The 14,945-nt window shown below is 40.3% G+C and overlaps 1 protein-coding gene across 1 annotated transcript in view; it reads left to right on the forward strand.

The window, feature by feature from the left end:
- Positions 1–14,610, forward strand: part of LOC109624859 (mucin-5B-like) — a 38,375-nt gene extending 23,765 nt beyond the window's left edge. The window contains exons 30-48 of the mRNA XM_069531175.1: positions 149–3,510; positions 4,929–5,065; positions 5,191–5,362; positions 5,578–5,825; positions 6,055–6,238; positions 6,518–6,701; positions 6,935–7,113; positions 7,234–7,303; positions 7,404–7,534; positions 8,693–8,727; positions 8,818–8,986; positions 9,399–9,497; positions 9,590–9,633; positions 10,752–10,874; positions 11,610–11,708; positions 12,008–12,136; positions 12,322–12,361; positions 12,874–12,997; positions 14,175–14,610. Of these exons, the coding sequence (XP_069387276.1) occupies positions 149–3,510; positions 4,929–5,065; positions 5,191–5,362; positions 5,578–5,825; positions 6,055–6,238; positions 6,518–6,701; positions 6,935–7,113; positions 7,234–7,303; positions 7,404–7,534; positions 8,693–8,727; positions 8,818–8,986; positions 9,399–9,497; positions 9,590–9,633; positions 10,752–10,874; positions 11,610–11,708; positions 12,008–12,136; positions 12,322–12,361; positions 12,874–12,997; positions 14,175–14,400 (5,755 nt within the window). The 3' untranslated portion in view covers positions 14,401–14,610. The remainder of the gene's footprint in view (positions 1–148; positions 3,511–4,928; positions 5,066–5,190; positions 5,363–5,577; positions 5,826–6,054; positions 6,239–6,517; positions 6,702–6,934; positions 7,114–7,233; positions 7,304–7,403; positions 7,535–8,692; positions 8,728–8,817; positions 8,987–9,398; positions 9,498–9,589; positions 9,634–10,751; positions 10,875–11,609; positions 11,709–12,007; positions 12,137–12,321; positions 12,362–12,873; positions 12,998–14,174) is intronic.
- Positions 14,611–14,945: the final 335 nt, after the last annotated feature.

A 14,945-nucleotide genomic window follows, 5' to 3' on the forward strand; every position in this document is an offset into this window, starting at 1 on the left:
ATGTGGGTCTTATATGCAACAACAAACAACAAGGACTTCAGCAAGAGTGTTTTGATTATGAGATTCAATTCAAATGTTGTCAGTGTCCAACACCTTCTACTATCAAACCAACCACTCTACCTACTACTACTTCAACCACAACACCTACTACACCAACTGCAACAACAACCCAGCCACCAACAACTACCACAACAACTACCACTACCACTACCACTACCACCACCAGTGCACCTACACCTGGACCTTGCCCTGGGGGACATGATATGAAATGTAGTTGGTCAGACTGGATCAATCTTGGTGAGCCCACACCAGGCCCTAATGGTGGGGATGATGAATCCATCAAGAAAGTAATCGCTGCTGGTTATGACATTTGCTCAGCTCCAGAAGAAGTCAATTGCAGAGCAACTACTTACAAACATCTTTCCATCATAGATGTGGGACAATTTGTGACTTGCAATAATAATGTGGGTCTTATATGCAACAACAAACAACAAGGACTTCAGCAAGAGTGTTTTGATTATGAGATTCAATTCAAATGTTGTCAGTGTCCAACACCTTCTACTATCAAACCAACCACTCTACCTACTACTACTTCAACCACAACACCTACTACCACAACTGCAACAACAACCCAGCCACCAACAACTACCACAACAACTACCACTACCACTACCACTACCACCACCAGTGCACCTACACCTGGACCTTGCCCTGGGGGACATGATATGAAATGTAGTTGGTCAGACTGGATCAATCTTGGTGAGCCCACACCAGGCCCTAATGGTGGGGATGATGAATCCATCAAGAAAGTAATCGCTGCTGGTTATGACATTTGCTCAGCTCCAGAAGAAGTCAATTGCAGAGCAACTACTTACAAACATCTTTCCATCATAGATGTGGGACAATTTGTGACTTGCAATAATAATGTGGGTCTTATATGCAACAACAAACAACAAGGACTTCAGCAAGAGTGTTTTGATTATGAGATTCAATTCAAATGTTGTCAGTGTCCAACACCTTCTACTATCAAACCAACCACTCTACCTACTACTACTTCAACCACAACACCTACTACCACAACTGCAACAACAACCCAGCCACCAACAACTACCACAACAACTACCACTACCACCACCAGTGCACCTACACCTGGACCTTGCCCTGGGGGACATGATATGAAATGTAGTTGGTCAGACTGGATCAATCTTGGTGAGCCCACACCAGGCCCTAATGGTGGGGATGATGAATCCATCAAGAAAGTAATCGCTGCTGGTTATGACATTTGCTCAGCTCCAGAAGAAGTCCATTGCAGAGCCACTACTTACAAACATCTTTCCATCTCAGATGTGGGACAATTTGTGACTTGCAATAAAAATGTGGGTCTTATATGCAACAATAAACAACAAGGACTTCAGCAAGAGTGTTTTGATTATGAGATTCAATTCAAATGTTGTCAGTGTCCAACACCTTCTACTATCAAACCAACTACTCTACCTACTACTACTTCAACCACAACACCTACTACCACAACTGCAACAACAACCCAGCCACCAACAACTACCACAACAACTACCACTACCACTACCACTACCACCACCAGTGCACCTACACCTGGACCTTGCCCTGGGGGACATGATATGAAATGTAGTTGGTCAGACTGGATCAATCTTGGTGAGCCCACACCAGGCCCTAATGGTGGGGATGATGAATCCATCAAGAAAGTAATCGCTGCTGGTTATGACATTTGCTCAGCTCCAGAAGAAGTCCATTGCAGAGCCACTACTTACAAACATCTTTCCATCATAGATGTGGGACAATTTGTGACTTGCAATAATAATGTGGGTCTTATATGCAACAACAAACAACAAGGACTTCAGCAAGAGTGTTTTGATTATGAGATTCAATTCAAATGTTGTCAGTGTCCAACACCTTCTACTATCAAACCAACTACTCTACCTACTACTACTTCAACCACAACACCTACTACCACAACTGCAACAACAACCCAGCCACCAACAACTACCACAACAACTACCACTACCACCACCAGTGCACCTACACCTGGACCTTGCCCTGGGGGACATGATATGAAATGTAGTTGGTCAGACTGGATCAATCTTGGTGAGCCCACACCAGGCCCTAATGGTGGGGATGATGAATCCATCAAGAAAGTAATCGCTGCTGGTTATGACATTTGCTCAGCTCCAGAAGAAGTCCATTGCAGAGCCACTACTTACAAACATCTTTCCATCTCAGATGTGGGACAAGCTGTGACTTGCAATAAAAATGTGGGTCTTATATGCAACAACAAACAACAAGGACTTCAGCAAGAGTGTTTTGATTATGAGATTCAGTTCAAATGTTGTCAGTGTCCAACACCTTCTACTATCAAACCAACCACTCTACCTACTACTACTTCAACCACAACACCTACTACCACAACTGCAACAACAACCCAGCCACCAACAACTACTACTACCACTCCCACTACCACTACCACCACCAGTGCACCTACACCTGGACCTTGCCCTGGGGGACATGATATGAAATGTAGTTGGTCAGACTGGATCAATCTTGGTGAGCCCACACCAGGCCCTAATGGTGGGGATGATGAATCCATCAAGAAAGTAATCGCTGCTGGTTATGACATTTGCTCAGCTCCAGAAGAAGTCAATTGCAGAGCCACTACTTACAAACATCTTTCCATCTCAGATGTGGGACAAGCGTTGACTTGCAATAAAAATGTGGGTCTTATATGCAACAACAAACAACAAGGACTTCAGCAAGAGTGTTTTGATTATGAGATTCAATTCAAATGTTGTCAGTGTCCAACACCTTCTACTATCAAACCAACTACTCTACCTACTACTACTTCAACCACAACACCTACTACCACAACTGCAACAACAACCCAGCCACCAACAACTACTACTACCACTCCCACTACCACTACCACCACCAGTGCACCTACACCTGGACCTTGCCCTGGGGGACATGATATGAAATGTAGTTGGTCAGACTGGATCAATCTTGGTGAGCCCACACCAGGCCCTAATGGTGGGGATGATGAATCCATCAAGAAAGTAATCGCTGCTGGTTATGACATTTGCTCAGCTCCAGAAGAAGTCCATTGCAGAGCCACTACTTACAAACATCTTTCCATCTCAGATGTGGGACAAGCGTTGACTTGCAATAAAAATGTGGGTCTTATATGCAACAACAAACAACAAGGACTTCAGCAAGAGTGTTTTGATTATGAGATTCAATTCAAATGTTGTCAGTGTCCAACACCTTCTACTATCAAACCAACCACTCTACCTACTACTACTTCAACCACAACACCTACTACCACAACTGCAACAACCACTACCACTACTACCACCAGGGCACCTATAACTGGACCAACTTCTCCAACAACTACCATATTTGTGGTGACAGGAGGAACATCTCAACCAATCACACTGCCACAGATTTGCCATTGCTTTCATAATGGTACAAAATTCAGCAGTGGTAAGTTAGTAAAGGCACACCTTCTTTAAACATTGGATTCCAGATGAGAAATATTGATGGAGACACCATTGTGGCTTCTACCATATATTTTGGCTCATTGCTTTGGTTTATTAACAAACCTCATTTGGGTATATAGCTTTTCTCAACCCTTTCTCAGAGAGCAATGACTAAAATTTGCACCAATGTATTGGGTAAATAACTAGACTGACTCTGGTCATCCTATTGAAATCAAGTCAATCAGAAAGATCTAAGCTAAAAGGAAGTTGAGATACTTCTATTAACAGTCTTGATATATAATAAATTGACTCTCTGGTTGAACTTTGACCATGTACAGGTAGAAGACATACACTGAGCATATTTCCCAGAAGAGAGAAGAGAATACAAATGTCTGATTCAGTTGCTCTGGACTTTTTCCAGAACCTTTCCTGCCAGCACCCTAGTAAAGTGTCTGAATGAGCCTGTATGAGAAAACAGTGGCAAAATGTACAGAAATTCCACAGTTAGTGAGTGGGTGCATTGATATAATTCTAACATGCTGCACACAATAGTCATGCAACTGAAAAAAACAAAAGGAACAAAATGAATTTAAATATCACACGATGAAAAAGATAGGTGCCTTGTACATAAAAGATGCCGATGTCGATGTGCTTTAGACACAAACTGGTGATAACCACAGCAGAATTTATATGTAATATCCTGCCTTCTGCATGCCCTACTGGGACACCAGTTCTTCTTCAAATTTACTGGACATTTTCCAGTTGTCATGGTCTGGGTCAATCTCCTGCATTCTTCATATGTGAAAGGCAATCTCCGGAAAATGTCTGGACCCCATTGACCAGACATTTTCCAGAGTTCTGGTCTGAAATTGTCATATGTAGGATGATGCTCTGTTTTACTGTGTTTTTTTCACCTTTGGTTTTACATACATATACTTTTTTACAATTTCAGACCGACAACTAACATCTGAAATGCTTATTAAATCAGCAAAACATAGTGAAGACTTTTTGTATCTAGGCACCGACCTCATCACAGTAGAGCAGTGCAGCTTAACTGCCTGAAGTAGCTCAACATTTGTGACGTCCTTGAATTGCTTTTTTTCTTGTTTTTGCAGTAACTTTTTATGTAATCTTGAAGCACAAAAACATTTGCCCTGCTTTCGTTGTGAACGCACCATTACTGTTACATTTAATCCCAGCTGGTCATTTACAAGCAGAATTTCAAAAGCATGGGTGTCTTCATACTAGTCATACTGTATAGAGATAGTGTTAGGCTCCTTTATCTGTCATTGGGACACTTCAATGTGAGTGAGTTTATGTTTACTGTATATCAGTATATCACTGTGTGTTATGCATGTTTAACTCATGCTTTCAAAAATGTGACAAACCTTTTTCAAGAATATTCCTGTTCCTCATTCGCAGGGTCCATAGTCTACAATGTGACAGACCATGATGGCCACTGTTATGTGGGGTATTGCGATGACAGCTGTCATGTAGTGCAGAAACACTACAAGTGTGCATCTAGGAGACCTTGCCATGATGTAACTCCCCCAAGAGAGGTGATTCTTTATTCATGTTCACATATTTATTTTTTTTCTGCATTTTATGTACATCAATATTCTATTCTATGGGAATACCACCCCCTTCTTTTTTCTTTAATTCCAACCTATGATTCTCATCACAGCATGGTGAAACGTGGAAGGAAAAGAATTGCACTACTGGAATATGTGATAACGGCTCTGTGACCTATAAACACACACCATGTCCAACTCAGAAGCCTCTAGTATGTGCAAATACCTTCCCTGCTATTGAAGTGAAGGATGATGATGAATGTTGCCCCCACTACGAATGCCAATGTAAGTCTGTCCTATTTCACTTTGTTCCCAGGTTGCAACGTTTTCAAGTTCAACATATGGTAGCTTTTTAAGTAGTGATGTTTTGTTTATCCATTTTGTTTGATTTGACTCATACTATCGTATAATCTTATTTTAAACAATGGATGTTGTGTATTAGATGATATCAGATTGCTTGAAATCTAATTTAAAAAATGTAATATCTTGATCCTATTCAGGTTTGTGCTATGGTTGGGGAGACCCCCATTATGTCACCTTCGACGGAACATACTATGCTTTTCAAGGCAACTGCTCCTACTGGCTGGTGAAAGAGATCCTGCCTAAATACAACTTCAGCGTTATGATTGATAACTTCTACTGCGGTTCACTTGATGGCTTGTCCTGTCCTCAATCCATCACTGTCTTCTACAAAAGCTACAAGATCTTTATTACGCAGAAGGATTTTAAGGGCATTTTCACAAACCAGGTAATAAAATGGCACCATTAATATTAAAAATCTTGTCATTATCTGAACCATCAGTGCAAATGCACCCACAGGTTTGGACTTAATAAATGGACATAAATGACCTCATCCTAATTTGTAAAACTGTCTGAAGAGGGGCTTTCAGACAAGAGAGAGTAAATGCATTAGAAAAAATGGGTTGGTTATAGAAGGGTTATTTGTGATATTCACTTTTTTATGCATTTATTTTTAGATTTCTTTGAATGACAAGCCTGTAAGTCCCACATATCAGAATGATGACTTCCGCATTGCCACCACTGGAATTGATACAGTGCTCATCATCCCGAAAATTAATGCCAAGGTCACCTTCTCAGGGCTCATATTCAGCATCTCCCTGCCCTACAGTGAATTTGGCGGCAACACCCAGGGACAATGTGGTGAGTCCTGCTGCAGATATTGACAGCATCACTCTGTCTGAGTTTGGACACGAGTTGCTAAATTACAACTATATAAGAGTTGTAGTTTTGTGATACTTTCAACAAATAGAACCAATTGTACCTGTTTGACACATCTTCAGTATGATTCATTCTTGGGGGGGAAAAAGAGCTCATATTAAAATTATTATTACACAATCCTTGCGATTCAGCAGGTAAACAACACTTGAGTTGGAGTTGTGTCAATGTTTTACCAATTACTAATGATGAGGATTTCTCTAGGCACATGTGACAACAACCGGACAGATGACTGCATGTTGCCCAGTGGCAAAATCGATCCTTCATGTCCTCATATGGCTCACAAGTGGCACACTAACAACAGTCACTGTGAACCTCCAGTTCAGCCCCTACCAACACCTACACCAGATACCTGTAATACCACCATCTGTGAGATCATCAAGAGCAGGTAGGAAATAAAATGTCAGAAATGTCGTCTCTAAAATCTGGTTAAATCATCAGTTAATATTCATTCTGTTATACATGTAATAATTCACACATTCTTGAATTTATACACAACTCTATGGATGGAAATATAAATGTGTAAAGCCTTACCAGCAAATAGAAATTAAATTACAGTCCAAACTTGTAATGCCAAGAGGTGATACATTCAGTTTGTGTCCTCTCTCTATAAATCCCCAGTGTGTTTGAAGCTTGCCACAAGATCATCGACTACACTCCATTTGTTGAGGGCTGTGAGTTTGATGTTTGCCACATGCACATTCATCACATCGGCTGCAGTAGTTTAAAATCCTACGCCGAAGCCTGTGCCGAGGTTGGACTGTGTATTGACTGGAGGAGTGCCACGAAAGGACTCTGTGGTATGCAAATCAAATATGCAATATTTATGTTGAGCAAAATTACACACAGAAAAAAATCACCAACAATATTACAGCAAAGACCTCTTCTTAAAAAAATCCTGTCTTGCCTTCTCCTTGTAGAATATAAATGTCCAAGTCCCAAAGTGTATAAGGCCTGTGGCCCTCTGGTGGAGCCTACCTGCGATTCCTGGTATATCAGTTTACCTCCACATTATTGTTGCCAATTGAAGTAATCACTTCATTGGATTATGAATGTGCTGCCTCACACTGTATACTGTTGTGTCTGCCAGGTACAACCAGAAATTCATAGACGCTGTCGATGAGTACAGTGCCATGTCAAATGTGACGCTGGAGGGTTGTTATTGCCCAAGTGGCAGCTTATCCCTCTCTTCCAACTCACATGAATGTGTGCTAAACTGCGGTAAGTAGAGATGGCACTGCTGTACAGCAAAAAGCTCTATTGCTCTGCTTGATGGATTTTGTGACTAAGTCAAAACAAACAGACAAACAAGTCCAAAGGGGAGCAGGTAGAAATCCATAATCCAGAGAAAACAGTCAGAAAGTTCAACCTAAACCTGCAAAACACAGGAAAAGGGAATTCCCTGGTACGATAGAAAACTGACAAATAGACTAAGGATGCACATACTGTATGTGAATTTAGGCAAATGACCCAGGTAAGGTAAGGTATATTTTATTGTCCCATAGTGAAACTTGTCTCGGGCTCCAGGCCACTGCATCATACAAAATTTATCACATTACACACACACACACAAATACATAGAACCTACATGTATCACAATAGACACACCCACACAAACAAGTACGAACATCCTTCACCTATCACCCTACACATACATCCTATAGATTCAGTGTGTCGAACACATGCTTCCATTCATAGGTTGGGTGTATGTATTTATGCTGGTGTTTGTGATAAGACCATAAAATAAGAGGACAGTAGTCAGTTTAAAAACAGAAATAGATAAATAGACAGAGAGAAATTCATCACAAAGTACTACGAGTATCTTGATGGAGGATGGAATAAGGGAATACTTTACCAGAATTACCAGACCGTACTTGTATACCGTAGCGAATTATACTCACTAAGAATGTTTTCTACATACACAGTAGAGTCTGAGCTTTCTCAAGAAAAGATCCTCTGATGTAATCGAGAGCAAATATTTCAACATGAACAAGCCACGTAAGAGAGCTATCAATGTGGACACCAAGGTATTTGTATGAAGAGACCTGGTTTACGTGTTATGAATGAGTATTGGACTATGGTCCATGGATTGATTTGCCGCAGGAAGAGAATGTTGTTAACCCCTCCTCACGTTCTTTCCTCTATTTGACTAACAAAAGGGACACATCCCAAATGTACATGTTAGATGGGCTTTAAACCATGAGCTCAATGTTTTTCAAAATGAAGAGGCAGTATAGTAGGTAATATTATTCTAAAAATCACAATTAATGAATTAAAACTTGGTTTCAGATTGGATCTATTCACTACTTACATATTAACATGAGCCCTTGAGGTCTATGATGGAAATTACTGTATACTTACTTATTTTCCTCCAAACAGAATTTTGTCAGCTGCGAAACAAAAAATGGGTGAAGGTAAATCATTTTTCTACAGTCACTTATTCCATAATCTTTTGACTGGCCTGTGATTGTGCCAGAGAAGTTAAATAAACACTGTGTTCTCAGGCTAATGCAACATGGATAGAAGGCTGTGAGGAGTGTATATGTGAGGAGCACACCATGCAGGTCAGCTGCCGTAATTTGTCCTGTCCAGCACAGCCACCGCTCACCTGTGACCAAGAAGGTCAGGTCAAGGTCACTGACACTACCGGCTGCTGTCAGAAGGAGAAGTGTGGTAAGTGAGGATCAAGAAGGTAGCAACTCTTAACACTGTACTAACAGCTTTCCTGGTCAAAACACTATGATACAATACACAGTGATTCCACATATTTAACATATACATTTCCACATGTTTAACCTGACCCAGTATATTCTGGTGGAAACATCCTGAGCAGCACTTTATTCTTGATTGATTTTGTATTTATCAGATGTCCACTAACTTGTGCTACAGTGGGACAGGACCTCTGATGCAGCTGTTGAAAATGTTCCACCAGTAGACTCCGTCCTGCTGGTGGAACATTAAAAATTAAAGGAATAGGGTCCATGCGATAGAATGAATATGACTGATGATATACGTAGGCTACTCACCACAAAAAGGCAACAAATGAAAAATGCTGGTTCATTCATCTATCTGTGTCTGTGAACAGAGTGTGATGTGAGGCACTGCCCTGATTCTGTGCCGCCCTGTCCTGCTGGTTACACTCTAAAAACCGTTAAGGGAGCCTGCTGTGTCAAATACTCCTGCAGTGAGTATGCTCATGTGTGAATGTTATTTTGCCACTGTGAGTGTTGCAGCACATTCAACATAAATTCAATGATTGCTCCTTTACCTTCACAGAGATTAAACCAAACGTGTGTGTTGTCAACAAACACGAATATCAGGTGAGACATATCACATCTACAGAAATCTATGTTTCCTAGAAACAAAAAAAGTTAAGTAATTTGAAAGTTTTGTGTGTGTGTGTGTGTGTGCGTGTCTTGAAAATACTACTATGTTTTCTACGTATAACAAATACTAGTTGCTACTTAAAGGTTCAGTGTGTAGGATTTAGTGGCATCTAGTGGTCATGTTGCAGACTGACCTCCCTTCCAAGTGTGAAGAAGCAGCTGCAGAGGCCTTTGGGTATCAGAAAAATACAAAAGAGCCCCATCTAAAGCCAGCATTTGGTTTGTCTCTTCTGGGCTACTATAGCCACTGCAATTCCATGGAACAGAACCAAACCCTGAGCTGTGTCCAAAAATCATCCACTCACTCACTCACTATCCCCTACTCCACTATAAAGGGACTTGTATACAAGGACTGTATAGTGAGCTCATTGGCAAAAGAAAAAACACGTTCGGACGCTACTTGGTGCATTTTCTCTGCACCGATAAATACAGGATTGTCAAATGATTCATTATTTATTGTTGGAAGTCCCACAATAAATTTGTTAATGTTAATTTTACACTAAGTATTAATACTCTTGTCATCTCTCTGCCATGGGCGCAATGCATTATGGTATATATTGCTTGCTTAGTGACCATCAGGTGTACACTATTTTTCACCATGCACTGTGAGAAGAAATGAATCCACTATAGTGTATAAAAAAATTACATTACGTTACGTTTGGACATCACTACAAAATGGTGAACTCACTATAAAGTGAACTATAAAAAGTGATTAGTACGTGCCTTTGGACACAGATGTCAGGTGATTATAAATGAATGAAACATCATTTTGAATATTCCATTTCCGCCAAAAAGATTTCCCTACATCCTTCACTCATAGATACACCTGCTACATATAGTGCAATCTAATGCATCTGCTCAGTGACAAATTCTCCTTTGAGAAAGATCTGTTTTAGACTGACACTGTGGTTGTAACATATTTTATAACTGAAGTTGTAGTTTACAGTGGTGTTGTATTGGACTGTCCTATACTGCATAGTTTTTCTGATGTTCTACCCACCCCATAAACAAACGCATGTATCTGTGACTGTGCCGACTCTCCGTCCATCCAGGTTGGAGACCCAGTGCTCATGAACCCATGTGAAAGCTGCATCTGTAGTGACCAGATAGACACCAGCACCCGTCTGCACTCGATCAAATGTCAGCCTCTGCCATGTGACAAACACTGCCCTCTGGTAAGACTGCTCTGTTTTCCCTCTGTCAGTTCATTCTTACATACGCGAACGCTCTGTGAATTTACGGATGAGCAGATTCACTAACTGCATTCTCTTCTAGTAGTTTTTTAAAACCTTTCAGCTGTAATGAACCATGTGTTCTACCATGCCGTTAAAGACAGATTAATGGTGATTTCCTATTAAATCCATTTTGCCATTATTGAGTAAATTCATTTAAAACTTTAAACATTAGATTTCTTACATATATGGAAGTGCATCAATAACATAAAACTATTGCGTAAACACAAAATAAAATCAAAACAAGGTTTAAATGAATCTCTGTGGGAAAAGTCTGTGAGTTTAACTGCAAGAAAAGACTGTCGGTGAGCACCTTTTCAAATTCTCCAGAGCTGAGTATCTGACCCCCTTGTATTTGACTTCTCTTTTCTACTATTAGCTCATTCATATGTATTTTCATTGGGATTAACTGGTCTATGAGTGCTCATGGTTCAGTCAAAAACATTTAATGCTTTGTAAATGCCCCAACTTTATTTATATCTTTTTACTGTAAAGCAAGAAATAACCACTAAAACATGAATGTGACTTTTCTATTTATATTTATCTGTTGATAAAGCCTGTACTGTAAATCCACTGAATACTAAGCACAACATTAAATTCAATTGTTCTCATCTAGACCTGATCTTTTGCTGGTTTTACATTTTCATGTTTCCTTTGTTTGTGTCTCTCTCTCCTCAGGGTTATGAGTACCAGAGCGTCCCTGGCCAGTGCTGTGGAAAGTGTGTCCAAATAGGCTGTTTTGTGACACTGTCGAACAACGCAACACACACCTTAAAGGTTTGTGTTTATGAGTGCACATGCAGTGTATGTTTGTTTGGAGAGAGAAGAATAGAAAAGGAGATACAATTTTATTTATAGTTTATCGAGGTCTTTTAGGTACAATAATAAGGCAGCCAGATCACATTGTGTTACTTTGTGCAGGTGCACCTTTATTTATGGTGACAGCCAGTGGTCGGCGGCTTTACGTTTTCAGGTTTTGACCAATCAGTCCATAGAGTAGATGAGTAGATGAAGATGATGGTGAAACTGATGCAGCCTGAGGTTGTGCACTAACATTCTGTTACGTTATTCCTCAGCCTGGCACCACTTGGACCCCCACTGAGAGCCCCTGTGTGAAGTTTGAGTGTGTAAAGATCGGGAATCAGTTCATCACCGTTGAGGCAAAGACTGTTTGTCCTCTCTACGACCCCGATGAATGCATACCGGTAGACTCTACACAAACACACACACACACACACACACACACACCTCATCATCATTATGATGTAAATCAAGAAATACTTGAGTAGAGTGGCATGAACACATTGCCTCCTGCTGTCTAATGTGAATCTATACAGAATGAAACATGGCCCAACAGAATGCTGATGTGAATCTGTTTATCTCCACACAGGGAACAGAGACCATAGCTCCAGATGGATGCTGTCATGTCTGTATGTATTGCTTCCGTTAGTCTTTCAAAGCTAGATAATCAGTCACATGACCAGACTTACACTCTGGTTACACTAACCCCAGGATAAATATTAGAGCATTTAACCTGTCACACAAAATGACAGTCACACTGACAGCTTGGCTTATAAGCACGTGTCTTCATGACTGAAGAATAATGCCTTATTACATTTTATAGCAACTCTTAGAATGCATTTTAAAGGTAGACTAGGCTCATGAGCCAGATAGATGAGCCTAATATTAAGCCTCCTCTTATATTCACAAATCTGCTCATGTGTTTTTCAGACAGTTTATTATTGTTGATCGTGAGCAATTAACACACAACTCAGAGAGGTTCTTTCTGCTTAGTTTCATTAAATTACAAAAATGCCAAAATAAGTCCAGAGAAGAAAACCAAGGCAATCATAGTGCTCGTACCATAATCTTTATCGTCTACATATGTAAAGATAGAACATGAGTAGAACAGTATAATTGATATGTGTCCTGGCTGCCTCAGGTGTGCAGAAGGGTCATCCATGCAGCGTGTCCACCACTGCTGTGCAGCTGGAGAGCAAGGGCTGTCGCTCCAAACACCTGGTGAATGTCACATCGTGCAGTGGAGCCTGTGGTACCTCCAGCTTGTGAGTCCCCTTTTTATCCATTTTCTTGTTTTCTGTGTCATGGAGAATTCTTAACACAATGGAAACAGCTTACAGTGATTGTCCGGGCCAAATTGATCACTATAAGCGGTTGATGACTATAACCAAATTGTGTAACTTTTGAATGATAGTACCAGAACTTGAGAAAGGTATAACGGCACTTTTTAAGATAAGGGCAATGTCACATATCACATTTGCGTATGCACACACACACACGCCACAATATCAACACCGATACTTATCTTAAATGAGTAAAATCTTTAGTTTCAGACATCATAGCTTCAGACATTCATTCATTAATTCAGCCCGTCTGTCATGCTGACACACACACACACACACACACACACAAACACACACACACTGTCATTGGACACATGTGTAAACAATGTGTGAAAAGCCAGAGGAGATGACGGGGTGATCGGTTGGCAGTGCAAATGACACAGAGAGGAGCAGTAAATTACTGACAGAGCAGCTTAAACTGTAAAAAATAACTATTTTATCATCCGAACATGTATGAAAAGATCCCAAATAAACACTGTAATCAGACTATTTGATTATTATAACTCAAATTATGTCCCAAATTTTCTCTCATGAATGACATTTTACAACATTTAGGCACAAATAGGCATTTCTACAAAGAGGATTTATAAAAGACAGATTCATGTCTGATAATGTCTTTATTCTACAAGTGACATCAATGACATCACTAAAACGTAATAATTATAACTTTATTTGTATAGCACTTATCCAAACAAGGTTACAAAGTGATTCACAAAAAAATCCATGGCAAAAAGAAGAATAAATTACAATAAAAGGTATTCAATTCAGTTCATTTTTAAGGGCCAAATCATAACATAATAAGGTCAAGACCTTATCAGGGTTATTTTCTCTCTCTTTATTATTTTCTCACTCTTCCGAAATACAACTGATGTCACTGGCTCGGTGGTACTAACCATAAGTACTGAACTGCCTTTAATGAGTGAAAAGTGCCGGAAAATTTAAATTTCAGAGGAAAAGAATCTGCTTAATTCCTTTATGAATGTGATCCTATGAGCTGAGCTGTCTAAGTAGCTCTGAATTCTCAAATTTAAATCGAAAAGTGATTTTATTACACCCGTCCTGCCACTTTCCTCACACCATCATTTCTCTCTTCTCTCAGCTACTCCACCAAAATGAGCTCGTTGCAGCACACGTGTTCCTGCTGCCAGGAGGTGGCCACGTCTGAGAAGCAGGTCCAGCTCCTCTGCAATGACAACACCGAGATCACCTACACCTACATCCACATTGACACCTGTGGGTGCCTCAAGACCGACTGCTCTGTGTTCGGCCGCAGTGAAATGGCGAACACTCCCTCCAGCACCAGATCCCGTCGACGCAGAAGATGAGGAAGACATCAGGGCTCAGCCATTTGTAGTGCTCATGAATTCGTAGGAGTGTGAATGAACAATCAGAATTACATCAGTGTCAGCTTCATCTGCATACCTGATTCCTCTATTTATGTTTCAAACATTAGCATACCAAGCTTATGTTTGACAAGATTGTAAACCCACAGTTCTCATTAATAAAAATCATACTGTAGCTGCAGGCTAATCAAATCTGTTTCCGCCTTGGTTTCCTACTGAATGTACAGTGTGTGTGTACGCGTGAGTGTTTAACCATCTAAATTTCACAAGTAGTCATGCATTTCCTCTAAGGCTGTGTAACAACCAATTCAATGAATGTGTGTTTACTGAGAATTTTATTACTGTTCTAAACAAAAGTCAAACTCATTCACCCGTTAGGATTCAGAGCTGAACTTCTCCCAGTATACCGTGGTTTTGGAAACGTCTTGACATGAAGCAAACATTATTCACGTCCTTGTGGAAGTGAGGAGTTAATGCCAATACTGTCTCTGGCTGTGTGTGGGGGAACCCCATGTCATTTGCCATAC

Source organism: Paralichthys olivaceus, chromosome 1 (genome assembly GCF_024713975.1).
Source record: "Paralichthys olivaceus isolate ysfri-2021 chromosome 1, ASM2471397v2, whole genome shotgun sequence".
In the NCBI taxonomy this organism is placed as follows: domain Eukaryota; kingdom Metazoa; phylum Chordata; class Actinopteri; order Pleuronectiformes; family Paralichthyidae; genus Paralichthys; species Paralichthys olivaceus.